The 17,709-nt window shown below is 40.9% G+C and overlaps 1 protein-coding gene across 1 annotated transcript; it reads right to left on the bottom strand.

The window, feature by feature from the left end:
* Positions 1-367: 367 nt before the first annotated feature.
* LOC114703138 (arylamine N-acetyltransferase 3-like) lies at positions 368-16,887 on the bottom strand. The gene is given in 3 exon segments (XM_028883877.2): positions 368-1,013; positions 1,016-1,436; positions 16,054-16,887. Coding segments are annotated over 2 exon segments (870 nt in total). The 5' UTR covers positions 1,431-1,436; positions 16,054-16,887; the 3' UTR covers positions 368-558.
* Between the last annotated feature and the right edge of the window lie 822 nt (positions 16,888-17,709).

Raw genomic sequence — 17,709 nt, 5'->3', positions numbered from 1 at the left:
TGGTAGCCAAAGCCATTGTGAGAAAAATGACCAGCTGTGCCATGTCCCTGGCTTCTCATCTCTCAGGACTTTCTGCTGGTGTCATTCTTGTTTTCAAAGTTACTTGTGACCAACACGGTGTCTCATTCTTCCCTGCTTCTCCCTTAAGTCATTTAAAGGCATTTTGTGAAAACGAATTTGAATCTTTGCTAGGTGAATATAGTGTGTGCACTATACACTTTATTTAACTAGCATTAAAACCTTTGTGTGAACTCAGCAATGAGTCAATGTGGAGGGTTTCATCGTATAAATCATGACAACTATATCGTCACTAAAATACTTTTATTGTGATTAAATTTTAAATGGCATGTTTCTCTAAAAGCCATTTAGTTACAGAAGTGGGTAATTTTATAGGAAAAGGAATTTGATGTCTAGGGTTTTCTTAATAAAATGTAGGGGACAGACATTGATTAACTTTGTATTGATTCAGGGTTTATTAATCTGTCACCTAATTTGCATAATTTGATTTTTTTATCATGAAAAAATAAGTACATATAGAAACACTGAGGAACTTTCCCCCTAAAAAGTTAAAATATCACTACCATGTTTGGGCACAAATTTTGTCTCCAAGTGAATACCAAATATACACTTCAGCACTTCTTCTACTTCTTCTTCCTTCAGAGTCTTCAACTCTACCAGATCAACATTGTCCTTATAATTGAACTTCTTGTGGGCAATAATGGTGCCCATTAATCCATGAACCCCTTCTTGTGTCTGCAGGGAGCAAAGAGATGTATTTACCATTACAGAGGTTGGAGCTACCTGGTAGTATGCGCTCACAGTCTCGAAATCTTCAATCGTCAGAGGGTCAAGAGTAAATGAGTAGATTTTTCGGTGGTTGCTCTTATTAAGAAGGTTAGAATCAATGAATTCTTGGTTTGGAACATATTGTTGCCTCATAGTTTGGTCCAGGTACCAAGTTCCATTCTCTTCTGTCAAGTGGAAGATGGCAGGCACCTGAGGCTGATCCTTTCAGAAATCAATTCCAGAGGCTCCCACATTTGGGAAGAAAATGGGAATGCAGCATCTACAATATACTTTTGGCCACCGAGGGTCACCTGTAGCAGAAGGTGAAGCATGGTGTTGCTATATTTGCTGGCTGAGGAAACATAAACACGTCCTCCCAACATTGTGGTCTCAAAACCTATCATGGTCAGAGCCCAGTAGAGAAGATGGTTTAACTGGAGACACCACCCACCCCGCTTCTTCCTCACAACATGATCAAAGACGGCCTCTAAGCTCAGCTCCATGGGTTTTCCACAATGGATGTTCAAGTTCTCAAAGGGAATAGCTCGTATCTGATGCTGAAGGATTTCAGTTAATGTTTGCAAGTCCAGTTTGTTCCTGGGATTCTGATAACCAATTCTTTCAAAGTATGCTTCGATGTCCATGGTCCTCTATGACAAAGAAAACAAAACAATCAAATATTACTATATTTTGAATTCTTTCTATAGGTTAGTTATCTATTAAAGTTATTTAAAAGGAAGCAAATACACAAATACAAAATTAGCTTAAATATCTGTAATAATAATTACCCGAAACTGCTTTCACATGCGTATTTCATTAACAGTGTCAGTGACCCTGGAGGGAAAATGACTCATTTCTTCTATCTTTCAAGTATCAGAAGCTGGAACTCTAGATTAGATGGTAAAGTGAATGGTAAGATGAAGGTATAGATGTGTTTTTCTGACATTAATGAATGGGGGGTTTCCAATTGTTGTCCATTAGACAGACCTCTAGACAGTGTCTAAGAGAAGCAGGAGTAGTTAGCAAAAGAACACTCAGCCTGTATGGTCCTTGACTTCCTAGGGAGTTTAAGTCCTATATCCTAGAGTCATCAGGGAGGAAAGCCTGGAGTGAGGGATTGCCTAGATCATATTGGTCTGTGGGCATGTTTTTGGTGGGGAAACTGTCTGTGGATCTGCTTTATATTCTTTCCAGTCTTGCCCTGACTTCCCTCAGTAATGAACTGTAATGTATAAGCTGTAATCTATAAACCTTTACCTTTCCTAACTTACTTTTTGTCATAATTTCTTTAGCATAGTCATACAGATGAAACTAGGACTTTGACCACTCTATTTCTCCTTACCTTATGCAAATTGCCCTATTAAAAAGTTGGATATGGCAGCTCCGATTAGATCAAGAGGTAAGTCTTTGTGCTCCTAGCTGATCACCCCAGCTTGAGGCCCATGGACACAACCAGTGCCCCCATACCCCATTCATTACAGCCCCAGTTGCAGACCAGCAGGCAGGACTCTTGCAGGCAGGCAGGCAGGCCTGACCCCCTCACCAGATCCAGTAACCTACAAGACCCAATCCACCCCGCAAACCTACCCACCCTCTGAGACTTCAGCTGCTTCCTGAGACACAGACTCCTTCAGTTCTGACTGGACCAAGAATGTCTCCCTGAGACACAGAAAACATTTGCACCAACTGGAGGAAGAGATGGGTAGATGCCAGGGCAAGAATACATTCAACAACATAAAGAGCAATATGACACCACCAGAACCTAGTGGTTCTACATCAGCAAGACCTGAACATCCCAATATAGAAGAAGCAGAAGAAAACAACCTTAAAAAAGACTTTAAGAAGATGATAGAGATCTTTAAAGAGGAAATGAAAAATTCCATTAAAGAAATTGAGGAAAAGACAAATAAAAAATTAGAAGAAATCAATAAATTCCTTAAAGAAAACCAAGAAAAAGCAATTAAACAGGTGAAGGAAACAGTTCAAGACCTGAAAATTGAAATAGGAACAATGAAGAAGATATAAACTGAGGGAAGGCTGGAAATGGAAAATCTGAGTAAACAAACAAGAACTATAGATGCAAGCATAACCAACAGAATCCAAAAGATGGAAGAAAGAATCTTTGGCATTGAAGATATAATTGAGGAAATAGATTCATCGGTCAAAGAAAACACTAAAGCCAAAAAAGTAATAACACAAAATGTCCAGGAAATTTGGGACACCATGGAAAGACCAAACCTAAGAATAATAGGGATAGAAGAAGGTGAAGAATACCAACTCAAAGGCACAGAAAATATATTCAACAAAAGCATAGAAGAAAACTTTCCCAACCTAGAGAAGGAAATGCCTATGAAGATACAAGAAGGTTACAGAATACCAAATAGACTAGATCCAAAAAGAAAGTCCCCTCACCATATAATAATCAAGTCACTAAACATACAGAATAAAGAAAAATATTAAGAGCTGCAAAGGAAAAAGGCCAAGTAACATATAAAGGCAGACCCATCAGAATAACACCTGACTTCTCAGTGGAGACTCTGAAAGCCAGAAGGTCCTGGACAGATGCTATGCAGACACTAAGAGACCATGGATGCCAGCCCAGACTATTACACTCAGCAAAACTCTCAATCACCAGAGACAGAATAAAAAAAATCCCATGATAAAACTAGATTTAAACAATACCTATCCACAAATCCAGCCCTACAGAAAGCACTAGAAGGAAAAATCCAACCCAAGGAAGTTAGATGCACCCATGAAAACACAGGCAGTAGATAATCCCACACCAATAAATTCTAAAGAAGGGAAACACACAACACTACCACCAAAATATAACAGCAATTAACAATCACTGGTCATTAATGTCCCTTAATATCAATGGACTCAATTCACCTATAAAAAGACACAGGCTAACATAATGGATACAAAAAGAGAATCCCTTCTTCTGCTACATCCAAGAAACACACCTCAACTTCAAAGACAGACACTACCTCAGAGTAAAGCGGTGAAAAAAGTCTTTCCAGTCAAATGGACTTAAGAAGCAAGATGGTATAGCTATCCTAATATCTAACAAATAGACTTCAAACTAAAATTAATCAAAAGGGATTGAGAAGGGCATTTCATATTCATCACAGGAAAAATTCATCAAGAGGAAGTTTCAATTCTGAACATTTATGCCCCAAATACAAGGGCACCCACATATGTAAAAGAAACATCACTAAAGCTTAAATCGCACACCAAACCCCACACACTAATAGTGGGAAACTTCCACACCCCATTCTCACCACTTGACAAATCTGCCAGATCGAATGTTAACAGAGAAATAAGGGACCTAACAAATGTTATGACTCAAATGGACTTAATAGACATCTAAAAAGCATTCCACCCAAACACAAGAGAATATACCGTCTTCTCAGCACCCCATGGAACCTTCTTTAATATTGAACACATACTAGGTCACAAGCAAATCTCAACAGATACATAAAAAATTAGAATAACCTCCTGTATTTTATCAGATCACCATGCCTTAAAGTTAGAATTCAACAACATAAATTACAGAGAGCCTACAAACTCATGAAAACTGAACAATGCTCAGTTGAATCACTACTGGGTCAAGGAAGAAATAAAGAAAGAAATTAAAGACTTCCTAGAATCCAATGAAAATTAATGTATAGCATACTCAAACTTATGGGACATTATGAAAGCAGTATTAAGAGGACAGTTCATAGTGCTAAATACCTACATAAAGAATTGGAGAAATCTCACACTAGAAACTTAACAGCACACTTGAAAGCTCTAGAACAAAAAGAAGCAAACTTGCCCAGGAAGAGTAGATGCCAGGAAATAATCAAATTGAGGGCTTAAATCAAAAAATAGAAACAAAGAGAATAACATAAAGAATCAATGAAACAAAGAGTTGATTTTTTGTGAAAATCAACAAGATAGACAAACCCTTATCCAAACTAACTAAAAGGCAGAGAGAGAATAGCCAAATTCAGAAATGAAAGGGGAGAAATAACTGTAGTTTGAAGTTTTCCTGTGTCTCACCAGACCCACAGCCAGGACAAATTTCTCCCACTTGCATCCCAAAGCTGCTTAGTCCCAAGTAAACACACAGAGGCTTATATTATTTGCAAACTGGATGCCCTATGGCTCAAGCTTCTTGTTAGCTAGCTCTTATATCTTAAATTAACCAATTTCTATTAATGTATGCTTTGCTACATGTTCCGTGGTTTACTGGTCTGCTGGCATGTTGTTCCTTGGAAAGCAGGCTGGTGTATCTCCTGCCTCTCCTTTCTCTTCCTGTCTGTTTGTTTGGATTTCCTGCCTGGGAACAACATTGGGGCATCCTTCTTCAGCCTATAGGCCTAGAGACTTTGTTGATGCATTTATTGCTTATATATATTGTATATAGTTGTTGTACTTATTGTATATGGTTTTTCTTACATTTACAGTTATAATTTTTTTATTTTAGACAAAAAAAGGGGAAATGTGGTGATATTTTATCTGTGTCTCCCCCAATAAAATTTATCTGAGAATCAGAGGAAAAAGCCAGCCACTATATTAAATCGTAGAGGTCAGGGAATGGTAGCACACACCTTTAATCCTGGAATTTGGAAGACAGAGTATCATCTGGATCTCTGTGAGTTCAAAGACACACTTGGCAACAGAGCCAAGCATGGTGGCACACGCCTTAAATTTCAACACTAGTTAACCATGGAGGTCTGGAGATCTGTACAGACAGACAGGAAGTGATATAGCTGGGCAGGAAGAGGAAGTGATGTAGCTGGGCTAAGATAGCAGAACAGAATGGCATATAGGTGTGGGTATACAGGAAGTAGCTCTCTCTGAAAGCTGAGGGTTCGTAAGGTGATGTTGGCTTGAAACTTTTCCTATTCCTTTGATCTCTCAGATTTTAACCCTGATATCTGGCTCCAGATTTTTATTTAGTAAAACTGTTTAGCAATTCATCTACATATAACAACTGACAATGAAGAAATCCAGAGAACCATCAGGTCATGCTTCAAAAAGCTGTACTCCACAAAATTGGAAAATCTAAAAGAAATGGACAATTTTCTGGATAGGTACCACATACCTAAATTAAATCAAGACCTGATGAACAATTTAAATATACCTATAACTTCTATGGAAATAGAAGCAGTCATTAAAAGTCTTCCAATCAAAAGCAGCCCAGGGCCAGATGGTTTCAGTGCAGAATTCTACCAGAATTTCAAAGAAGAGCTAATACCAATACTCTTTAAATTGTTCCACTCAATAGAAACAGAAGGAACATTGCCAAACTCTTTCTATGAGGTTACAGTTACCTTGATACCCAAACCACACAAAGATGCAACAAGGAAAGAGAATTGCAGACCAGTCTCCCTCAAGAACACTGATGTAAAAATACTCAGTAAAATACTCGCTAACAGAGTTCAAGAACACATCAAAAAATCATCCATCATAATCAAGTAATCTTCATCCCAGAGATGCAGGAATGGATAATATGTGAAAATCTGTCAATGTAATTCATCATATAAACAAACTGAAAAAAAACCACATGGTCATCTCATCAGATACTGAAAAAGCCTTTGACAAAATCCAACACCCTTGATGATAAAGGTCCTGCAGAGATCAGGAAAACAAGGAACATACCTAAACATAATAAAGGCAATTTATAGCAAACCAAAAGCCAACATCAAATTAAATGGAGAGAAACTCAAAGCAATTCCATTAAAATCAGGAACAAGACAAGGCTGTCCGTTCTCCCATATCTATTCAATATAGTACTCAAAGTTCTAGCCAGAGCAATTAGACAACAAAAAGGAGATCAAAGGGATATAAATTGGAAAGGAAGAAGTCAAACTTTTGCTGTTTGCAGATGATAGGATAGTCTACATAAGTGACCCCAAAAATTCTACCAGGAAACTCCTACAACTGATAAACATCTTCAGTAATTTTGCAGGATACAAGATTAACTCAAAAATACCAGTGGCCCTCCTATGCACAAATGATAAATGGGCCAAGAAAGAAATCAGAGAAACATTACCCTTTACAATAGCCACAAATAATGTAAAATACCTTGGGGTAACTCTAACCAAACAAGTGAAAGACCTGTATGACAAGAACTTTAAATCCATGAAGAAAGAAATTGAAGAGGATATCAGAAAATGGAAGATCTCCATGTTCATGGATAGGTACAATCAACATAGTAAAAATGGCAATCTTAGCCGGCGGTGGCGCACCCTTAATCCAGCACTCGAAGCAGAGCACGATCTCTTGAGTGGAGGCCAGCTGGTCTCCAAAGCGAATTCCAGAAAGCGCAAAGCACACAAAAACCGTCTGAAAAACAAAACAAAACAAAACAAAACAAAAAACCAAAAACAAAAAAAAAAATGGCAATCTTACCAACAGCAATCTACAGATTCAATGAAATCCCCATCAAAATCCCAACACAATTCTTCACAGACCTCAAAAAGACAATACTTGACTTCATATGGAAAAACAGAAAACCTAGAATAGCTAAAAGAATCCTGTATAATAAAGCAACTTCTAGAGGCATCACCATCTCTGATCTCAAGCTATACTATAGAGCTATAGTAATAAAAGAAGCTTGGTATTGGCATAAAAACTGACATGTGGACCAGTGGAATCTAAATGAAGATCCTGACATTAATCCACATACCTATGAACACCCAATTTTTGACAAAGAAGCCAAAACTGTACAAAGGAAAAAAAAAAAAAGAAAGTATCTTCAACAAATGGTGATGGCATAACTGGATGATCAACATGTAGAAGATTGCAAATAGATCCATATCTGTCACTGTGCACAAAACTTAAGTCCAAGTAGATCAAAGATCTCAACATAAATCAAGCTACACTGAACCTGAGAGTAGAGAAAGTAGGAAGTAGCCTAGAAAGCATTGGCACAGAAGACCACTTCCTAAATATAACACCAGTAGCACAGACGCTAAAAGCAACATTTAATAAATGGCACCTCCTGAAACTGAGAAGCTTCTATAAAGCAAAGGACACAGTAAATAAGACAAAATGACAGCCTACAGAATGGGAAAAGATCTTCATCAACCCCACATCTGACAGAGGGCTGACCTCCAAAATATATAAAGAACTCAAGAAACTAGACAGCAAAATACTAAACAACCTAAATTAAAAATGGGCTACAGATCTAAACAGAGAATTCTCAACAGAAGAATCCCAAATGGCCAAAAGACATTTAAGGAATTGCTCAACATCCTTAGTCATCAGGAAAATGCAAATCAACCTGACTCTGAGATACCATCTTGCACCTGTCAGAATGACTGAGATCAAAAACACTGATGACAGTCAATGTTGGAGAGGATGTGAAACAAGGGGAACACTCCTCCCCAGTTGGTGGGAGTGCAAACTTATACAGCCACTTTGGAAATCAGTATGGCAGTTTCTCAGAAAATTGGTAATCAATCTAACTCAAGACCCAATGATACCACTCTTGGGCATATACACAAGAAATGTTCAAGCATACCACAACGACAATTGCTCAACTATGTTCATGGCAGCATAGCCCTCAACCAAAGAATGGATTAAGAAAATGTGGTACATATACACCATGGAGTATTACTCAACTGTAAAAATCAAGGACATCATGAAATTTGGAGGCAAATGGATGGAACCAGAAAATATCATGCTGAGTGAGGTAACCCAGACTCAGAAAGACAAACATGGTATGTACTCACTCATAAGTGGATACTAGATGTAAAGCAAAGGATAATCAGATTACAACCCATAGCTCCAGAAGACCTAGAAAACAAGGAGGACACTAAGAGGGGTGTACAGATCACCTTGGGATGAGAAAACAGAGGAAATATTGATGAATAAACTGGAAGTGAGAGGGAGGAATAGAGAGTAGGGGATGTGGGATAAGAACATGAGGGAACAGGATGGTTGACCTGGGGGAGGGATGAAGTGGAGAGCAAGGAAAGAGATATCTTGATAGAGGGAGACATTGTGGGATAAAGGAGAAATCTGTTGCTAGGGAAATTCCCAGGAATCTACAAGGACAACCCCAGATTAGACTACTAGCAACAATGGTGAGTGTGCCTGAACTATTGGTGAATACCCTAAATGTCATCATAGAGCCTTCATTCAGTAACTGATGGAAGATGGAAGCAGATGCAGAGATCCATAACCAAGCACTGGCCAGCTTGCAGAGTCTAGTCAAACAGTGGGAAGAGGGATTATATGAGCAAGGGGAGACAAGATCATGATGGGAAATCTACAGAGATAACTGAATTAAGCTGATTCAGACTTTAGACTGACAGCTGTGGAACCAGCATGGGTCTGGACTAGACCATCTGTACATGGGAGACAGTTGTGTAGCTGGGTCTGTTTGAGCAACCCCCTGCGAGTGTGATCAGGATCTATCCAAGGTGCATGAGCTGGCTTTCTGGATCCCATTACCTATGGTTGGACACCTTGCTCAACCCTGATAAAGTGGAAAGGGGATTGGTCCTGCCTCAACTGAATTTACCAGGCTTAGTTGTCTCTCCATGGGAGAACTTACCCTGCTGGAGGAGGGGATTAGGGAAGAATGTGGGAGGTGGGTGAGAGGAGGGATGAGAGGGGGATCTGTGGTTGGTATGTAAAATGAATAAAAAAGATTAAGAAGTTGGATATGTATTCACGCATTGGTTGATACCCTCAAGAAACACTTCACTAAATATTCACCAAGCATTTACCCCTGATGTAGTGCTGGAATGACTTCCTGTGTGTTGCAGGACGTTGCTGCGATAAAGCATTACCGAGGCACTTTGCTGGGTTTATTTGGACTTACAGCTCCATAAGGACAAGAATCTACAACCATCATGGTAGGCAGGCATGGAGACTGGGGCAGAAGCTGATGGCTCACATCTTCAAATGCAGCACAAAGCAGAGAGAACACACTAGAAATGACATGAGTCTATTAACTCTCAAAGCCTGCCCCGTAATATACTTCCTCTAGCAAGGCCACACCTCTTAAGTGTCCTGAACAGGGCCACCAACTGTATTGAAATGCCTGAGAGTATGGGGAGCATCTCATTGAAACTATTACAACTCTGTGGTATCAGAATGACAGATACAGGGGAACTGAGTAAATCAATAAAGCATCTATTTATGGGATTATTTTCAGTAACATGTTCTGGTGATTCAAAAAAAGACAGCCCCCAAAGAGAGATGCACTAAGAGGTGTGGCCTTTTTGGAGTAGGTGTGGTCTTGTTGGAGAAGTGTGCCACTGTTGAAGTGGGCTTTGAGGTCTCATATATGCTCAAGCCACACCCAGTGAGACAGACCACTTCCTCTTGGCTGTGCAAGATGTAGAACTCTCAGCTACTTCTCCAGCACCATGTCTGACTGCATGCTTCCATGTCCTACCACAATGATAATGGACTGAACCTCTGAACTGATCTGTAAGCCACCTAGTTAATGGTTTTCCTTTATAAGAGTTGCTATGGTCACGGTATCTCTTCATGGCAATAAAAACCCTAAGACACTTAAAAAAATAAGCAAAGAATCTAACAAGCAAGCACACAGGGAGAGAGCCTCCCTTATCAAATGTGGTAACCAAAGAAACCCTCTCTAGAACTGTGATGGACACTGAGCCTGGGGACACATGTGGGAAACAAATGGGGAAAAGCTCTATGCTGTAAGCTTCCTGGAGTACTCAAGGGACATCCAGGAAACATGGACAGTTGCAGCAGATTGAGAAGAGTGGATTGTGATTAGAACACATGGAAGACAGAGTGCTAATAGCAAAGCTGCCATTTTTGATTTCTGTAAATGAATGAAAATTATAGAGGGATGAAAGGAGAGTTGACCATACTGAACATCATCCAAGTCATCTTTCTTTCTACTCTATGTAGAACAGGCTGCACATACTGATTCATATGAGGTAGGAAGGCCCCATTTGCAAACAATTTGAATTTGGGACCAGTGACTGCCCATGGTGGACATGACTGCCCATGGCACATGGCCCAGGTAGGCCATCGAAACCTTATTGAGGGACATGGATAATATCATAGAATATTAATTCAAATCTATTGGTGTTATCTTGGAATGAAACCCTCTAAAAATGAAAAGATCGGGATGAAGTCCAAGACTATCTTTAACTGTTAGGTAACAACATAGCCCCTCACCCAAACAATACAACAAACCAAAATAAAGCAGGAAAAGTGTTTTCTTACTTTTGAAAAAAAAAAAAAGACTTTGTAAATTTTCATCTAAGAGCCATAATATCGAGACTTTGAATGTAACAATTGCGCACTGACCTCAATGTTAAGTTTTTGTACCGTGGCACAGCCTCTAATAACATGGCACTAAGGGACCACCTCAGGTAGACAGTGGTTAGTTAAGCATCTCCATTTCCCTCTTGCATACCAATTCCTTTTAAAGCCCACCTAACTTTCCATTATTGCCAGTTCCAGCTTCTCTGTTGTGGATGTCAGTACAATTTCTCCTAAACTCATTAAGTAATCCGCTGTGTCTTTTCCTCGATCAAAGTGTAACTGTTCTCTTCCTCAACAGTGGCATAAGTGCTTCTTCTCCACTATTCAGACCCAGTGAGAATGAACTGAATATACCAAAGCCTTGTTGGTACCCATCAACTGCACTGAATATGGAATGGGGAGTAATAAGTCTGGTGCAAAAGGTTTCTGCAAGCATTGCCATATAATTATAACCTAGACTGTTGGGTTTTCCATTCAGAGCCATTTTATATTTCTTTTGAAGAAAGGTGTTTAAAATGTTTATGCCCCTATAATACTTTTGTCTCACTCTATTTTCCTCTCTACCTTATGTGAGTATGATGTTATATTTATTGATTTTTAAATCTCTGTTGGGATTTGGTTAGCTGTGGCCCTTAAAATCCCAATCTATGAATAAATTCATTTTTTTTTTGTGTGAGGAGAATTGGTACCCTCAAGTTAGTGCTTTGAAAATAGACTTGAGGGGTAGTTGAATCTCTTCTTTCCCCTTCCCAATGTTGAATAAACCTCCCCTTCCTGCTTTTCACTATTAATTTAGCTCTTTTAATGTGCTTATTGACGACCAATGGTCAAAACTGGTTTATTGGGGCACAGTTGCCTTCATGTATGACCGTACAGCATAGGCAGTCAACCTCTGGACCAATCTGCTTTTAAGTCTTCTTTGTTGGGTTCCAATTTGAAACTTCATGCATGGGGAAAAAAGGGGGGAGGGGTTTTCTTAGCTAAAACAAAATACATGACAGCCCATGTTGTAAAAATATGAACACCCCAATATCATTCTTGCTACACACTTTCCTTTACAAACAGTCACCTGACTATTGTGCCCTGGCAATTAGAGATCCTCCATAATTTAATCCTCAAAACAATCCTTTTGTTTTTGAGAAAAGTCATGTTTTAATCAGCCCATCGTTTGCACTCGGTGGGGTGGCCACCATTGTCTCAGGCCAGACCTCCCTGCAAGGCTAGTCTTTCCTGAAACATCGTCTGACAAATTGCAAATCTTTTCTCACAGGTGGTAAAAATGCTCCACTGGCTACAGATTCATCCCCCAACCCTGCCTGCCCCTAGAGCAAGCAAGTCTTTTCTTCCCCTAGAAGGAGGAAGGAGGCTCTTGATGGAATTCTAAATTCTCTAGGCCCATTATTTTAATGGTCTGATAGCTAAGGTGTCTCATTAGTATATGCCCACTTCTGGCAGCCAGGCAGGTTACATTGTCATACTTGAAGGCTACAACAGTACAAGTCCAATTATCAGAGACTCAGCTGGAGTCTTATATGCATATGCAGGCATCTGTTGTTCCTGAAGAGAAGAATTGCAAAGAGCCCATCCATGATTTGCCTTACTTTATTTGAATGTGCTCTCCCAGCTCTCTATCTCTTCTTTTCTGTTTGCTTTGTTCTCATCCACACTTGAAGGGCACAGAATCACTGTGCCTTTACACCGTCTTCCAGGACCTGGAGAAGCCAGCTCTTTAACTATCTGTACAGAAAAGGACTGTCTGGGCTGGCCACACTCAAAGACAATTGGCCAACAGTTCCCAGTGTTCAGGAGACCTACAACTCAGAAATGGCTCCAGTGACAGATTCCAGTGTCAAGGAGCAGGAACAGGGTACTTCCAGGAAGCCCCAGAAACAAATCTAAAGAGAGGTAGTGTCCATAGCTAGAAATGGTGAAGGCCAAAGGCAAAGAAGTCTCTGGCAGAGAGTGTTTGAAGAGCTGCTACTTTAAAAGTTCTTTCTGGGGGACAGGGTAGAAGCAAGTACCTGTTTTGCAGGTGAGGAAGTGGAAGGGAGGTCTTAAGGAAGAGAAACAGCAATTCCTGAGAGGTGCAGGGAGTATTGTTGGCATCCTGCCTAGAGCCAGAAGCAGAGCCCTGAGCAGAGGCCTCTCTTGGTAGGAGCATTGCTCGTGAAGAAATCTGTGCTCGGTGGTCAGGGGCAAAGCAGCTGATAAAACAAAACAAAACAAAACAAAACAAAACAAAACACAAACACAAACACAAACACAAACACAAACAGAAAAAACCCCCAAGCAAACAAAACCACAAAAGAGCAGCGTTGGCAGTTCCTAGAGAGTTTCCCACTAAGCCTCTGTCTTCGGAGAACAGGCAGGGACCTGGGTAGTGAGGAGCTTTGATCCTTGTCTTTCTAGAGGCCAGGAATTCCAGAAGGGAGGGCTGGGTTCCTGGTTCCCCATTATCTCTCCTCCTAAATGAACGCCTGCCTGGCAGCTGCATGGCCTCTAACCTCACAGCCTCTCATTTTCAAGAACTGAGATCCCCAAATCATTTAGGAAATGGGCTGTAGTTGGGGTCAGAAAAGAGTTTAGGATCTCCAGTCTTGTTGACTGTCAGGCCTGAGGGATGATCATGGGACCTAAGATCATAACCAGAGCAGTGGGCAGAAACTGGTTAGGCAGTTTTAGGACCAGGGAGCTAACCAGGAAACCTCTGGAAATGTCCTTGGCAGAGGCCCTTCATGAGGTAATAGACTTAAACCTCCCACTGAAGAAGAAATTGTCCTCCTTGCTATCCTTACTTGGATTCCAGCCAGAACCCTAGCATGCTTCCCCAGGCACTCAGAAGCCTAGCATGCTTCCCTGGGTTCTCAGAAGCCTAGCATGCTTCTCTGGGTTCTCAGAAGCCTAGCATGCTTCCCCAGGCACTCAGAAGCCTAGCATGCTTCCCCAGGCACTCAGAACCCTAGCATGCTTCCCCAGGCACTCAGAAGCCTAGCATGCTTCCCTGAGGACCCAGAAGCCTAGCATGCTTCCCTGAGGACTCAGAATCCTAGCATGCTTCCCTGAGCACTCAGAAGCCTAGCATGCTTCCCTGAGGACTCAGAAGCCTAGCATGCTTCCCTGAGGACTCAGAAGCCTAGCATGCTTCCCTGAGGACTCAGAAGCCTAGCATGCTTCCCTGAGGACCCAGAAGCCTAGCATGCTTCCCTGAGGACTCAGAAGCCTAGCAATGCTTCCTGGGTGGGTACTCTGGACTTGCTCGCTGTTTCTCTGAAGTCTCAACCTCCCTTTCTGTAGTTACTTACCAACCTCCATGTTTAACTTAAGAACTTTCCCTCCATCTACCTCTTCCCTTCTAGCAGCTGCCAAGATTTTCACCTAGTTTGCCTGCTTAGTTGTCTCTCAAACTCTAATGTCATTGAGTTTCCTTCTGAGTGAATTTTTAATTCTTGTATTAATGAAACTAAGAACCCACAAAAGAAAATCCCAGCTTCCTTCATATCAATAGACACATGCTGTGTGTCTCATATGTTTTTTTTTTTTAATCTAGTATCTTATTAACACTAGCCACATTGTTCTGACTTTTAGACGCCTTCCTATACACTCTATTTAAAAACGTATCTTCAGGACACTTGATACCTGGTGCCATACTAGTCACGTTGTTCTGATTTTTAGACGCCTTCCTATACACTCTATTTAAAAACGTATCTTCAGGACACTTGATACCTGGTGCCTGCCCTTTGGCATCTGCTGCTCTAGTTCTTCTCTTTTGTTTTCCTACTGCATAGTCTGAGATTGCCCCCGAAGGCCCCCAATGGTGTGTGTTTGGATAAAATGAGTAAACTAATTTAAGGTCCCTGTGATAGCATGTCAGTCAAAGATGCCTGGAGCTGGAGGCGTTGTGTTCTAACTGATCTAGAGGGTTTGCTTGAGACACACCCAGTACTGCCTCCCGTGTGGTCCAAGCTGCCAACCAGCCACCTTGGGTTAATTCTGCCTCTATAACCTCAGTCCTTCCTTTCCGCTGGACCAGGTGGCCGCTCTGCCTCTCACAAGCCCTCCTCTCTCACCAGCATCTCCCAGCTGGCACACTGCCACATCAAGTACCCATGTTGAATTGTAACCTATTTTCTTGATTCCCATTTCATCCCTGCCTTTTTTCCCCTGCCTTTTCTGATGACCACTGTCTGGAGCAGGAGCATTACCTAACCCTACATCTGTATTTGGAACAGACCGAACACCTGAGTTGTTCACAGCAAAGATTCATTCAGACCCTGAAATCCAGGCCATGCGCTTAGATCACGGGCATTTGATATCAATATTTCATCAAGGATGAAGCAATGGGTGAGAGCAGACCCAGCATTTCAAGCTTGAGGAATATCAAGCAAAATAAAGTTTCCATTAAATGATCATTTACTATCAATAGTTTTACTGACATTATTTGCTCATCCACGAAAAAAATGTATACTGAAAGCTTGTATAGCTAAATGAGCTACCTCTGAGAAAGTAGAGACGCAGATTTACACCATAAGCGCCTGGTTGCTACCACATTAGAACTGAGGAGTACACAAAGAATTTGATTTTTTTACTTTGTGACGAAGGGTGCGGGAGAAGTTAACAGTCAAACTGGAAGATGAAGATAAAGCTTATATAGAAGCTTCACTTTTCATAATTTTAGCTTATGAACTACAAAGGCAATAAACACATAATGATAATAGAACACACAAAATAAGTTACATGCTTACAGCATGTGAGGATTAGAACTAAAAAAAGAGGCCGTGTAGCTTACTCTTCTACAGAGTTTAGAGGGCTTGGCTTGGGCTTTGTATTATTATTTTTGCAATATATTATTCATTTTTGAGAATTTCATGAATATTTTTAACATACTCACCATCCCTGTCCCTGACCACTCTTTGCACCTTCCTGCCATCTTGTAGTATTAACAGTTGCTTGCTTCATTGCTATGATAAAAATACCTGCCCAACCCAACTTAAGGAAGGGGTTACTGTGACTTACAGTTCAAGCAGGAGGCCACCAGTTGCATCCACAGCCAGGAAACAGAGAGTGAGGAATGTTTGTGCTCAGCTAACTTCATCCTCCTTATGTAGTCCAGGATCCATGGAACGGTGCCAGCATCCACATTTGAGGTGGGTCTTTCACCTAGTGAACATAATCTAGAAAATCCCTCACAGATCTTCCCAGAGATTTGTGACCATAAATATTGACCATAAATCGCATAAACTTGACAATCAAGATGAATAACTCCACTCCTTGTCAATAACACCCAATGCATCACTTTGAATTTTAACATTCCATCTCTGCCTCCCAGGTTTCATTTTCACCTCAAAGTGCATTTAAAATGTTAACAGTCCCAACACTTTTTTCAAAACCCAAAATCTAACTCTATTCAGAGCTTCAAAAAATTCTCTTCACTATGGCAAAGATATTAAAAAAAAAAAAAACCCTATATATTTCCCACATACAATTACACATTCTCCAACACTATTGTTCCAAAAGAAAGGAATTTGGGCATAGTAAAGAATGATCAGACCCAAACCCAACGAGGAAACCATCACATCCTGCAGCTCCATGCCCGGCCCCTGAACTCCTGATAGAGTCAGCTGGCCTCCCCAGGGCTTGAGTATCTCCACTGCTCCAGCTCTGCTGTGTAGCACACACAGCTCTTTGGGGGTTGGCTTTACCTCCATGCTTGCAGTTTGCCTCCAACATTCTCCAGCCCTGGCATCTCCAACACCCTGGGGTCTTCACTACAACTTTGGCTTTACCCCACAACTTCATGCAATGGACTCTTAACCTGACTTGTAGGGAATCTAATCCTGCTATATATTGCCTGCCTTGGTGGTCCTCTCAAATATTTTTTATATTTTTTATTGGAAACAGATCATTTATGTAATATATTCTTATTATGGTTCCTCCTCCCCCTCTCTGTGCGGTTCTTCCCCACCTCCTCTCCCATCCATTTCCACATTTTTTCAGTCTCTCCTTAGGAAATAAACAGTCAATCTAAAGAATAATCGTAAAATAAACTACAATAAGGCAAAACAAAACAAACAAATCAGAATAGGACAAAACAACCAAACAAACAAAAAAAAAAGAGGCATAGGAAGAGCACAGGAATTCACATAGATGCAGAGATGTGTGCGCGCGCGCGCGCGCGGCGCGCGCGCACACACACACACACACACACACACACACACACACACACGCACACACACGCACAGGAATCCCATTAAAACAAATGATACCCCCCACCTTGCATCATTCCTATCTGTAGGGCCAGCACTACATGGACAATGTTATTAGGTTCTGGCAGTATTGGGTGGATCCTTGTCCCCTGGGACTGCACTTGTACCAGCGTCTATGCCTTGACCCAGGAGCAGGGAAATCTACAGCAGCATCTCGTTCCAGCTCTTTAAAATGGACTTCCATTTTTCACAAGCAAAGGCTGGTGCAATGTGATTTGGAAGGAAAAAAGCTAAGCCAGAAGCAGTGTATCTGAGTTGTGAGGATGTGGATTTGGATTTGGATTTGGTAAGGAGGTCAAGTATAAAAAGTGGCCTTTAAAGATACCTAGAACATTGCTGGCTGCAGGAGACCGTGAGAAGATGCTGCCACCTGGAAGTTTGATTAGGAGGGGTTGGCTTGGGGCAG

Source organism: Peromyscus leucopus, chromosome 17 (genome assembly GCF_004664715.2).
Source record: "Peromyscus leucopus breed LL Stock chromosome 17, UCI_PerLeu_2.1, whole genome shotgun sequence".
Classification (NCBI taxonomy): domain Eukaryota; kingdom Metazoa; phylum Chordata; class Mammalia; order Rodentia; family Cricetidae; genus Peromyscus; species Peromyscus leucopus.
This window is presented reverse-complemented; position numbering and strand designations above follow the sequence as displayed.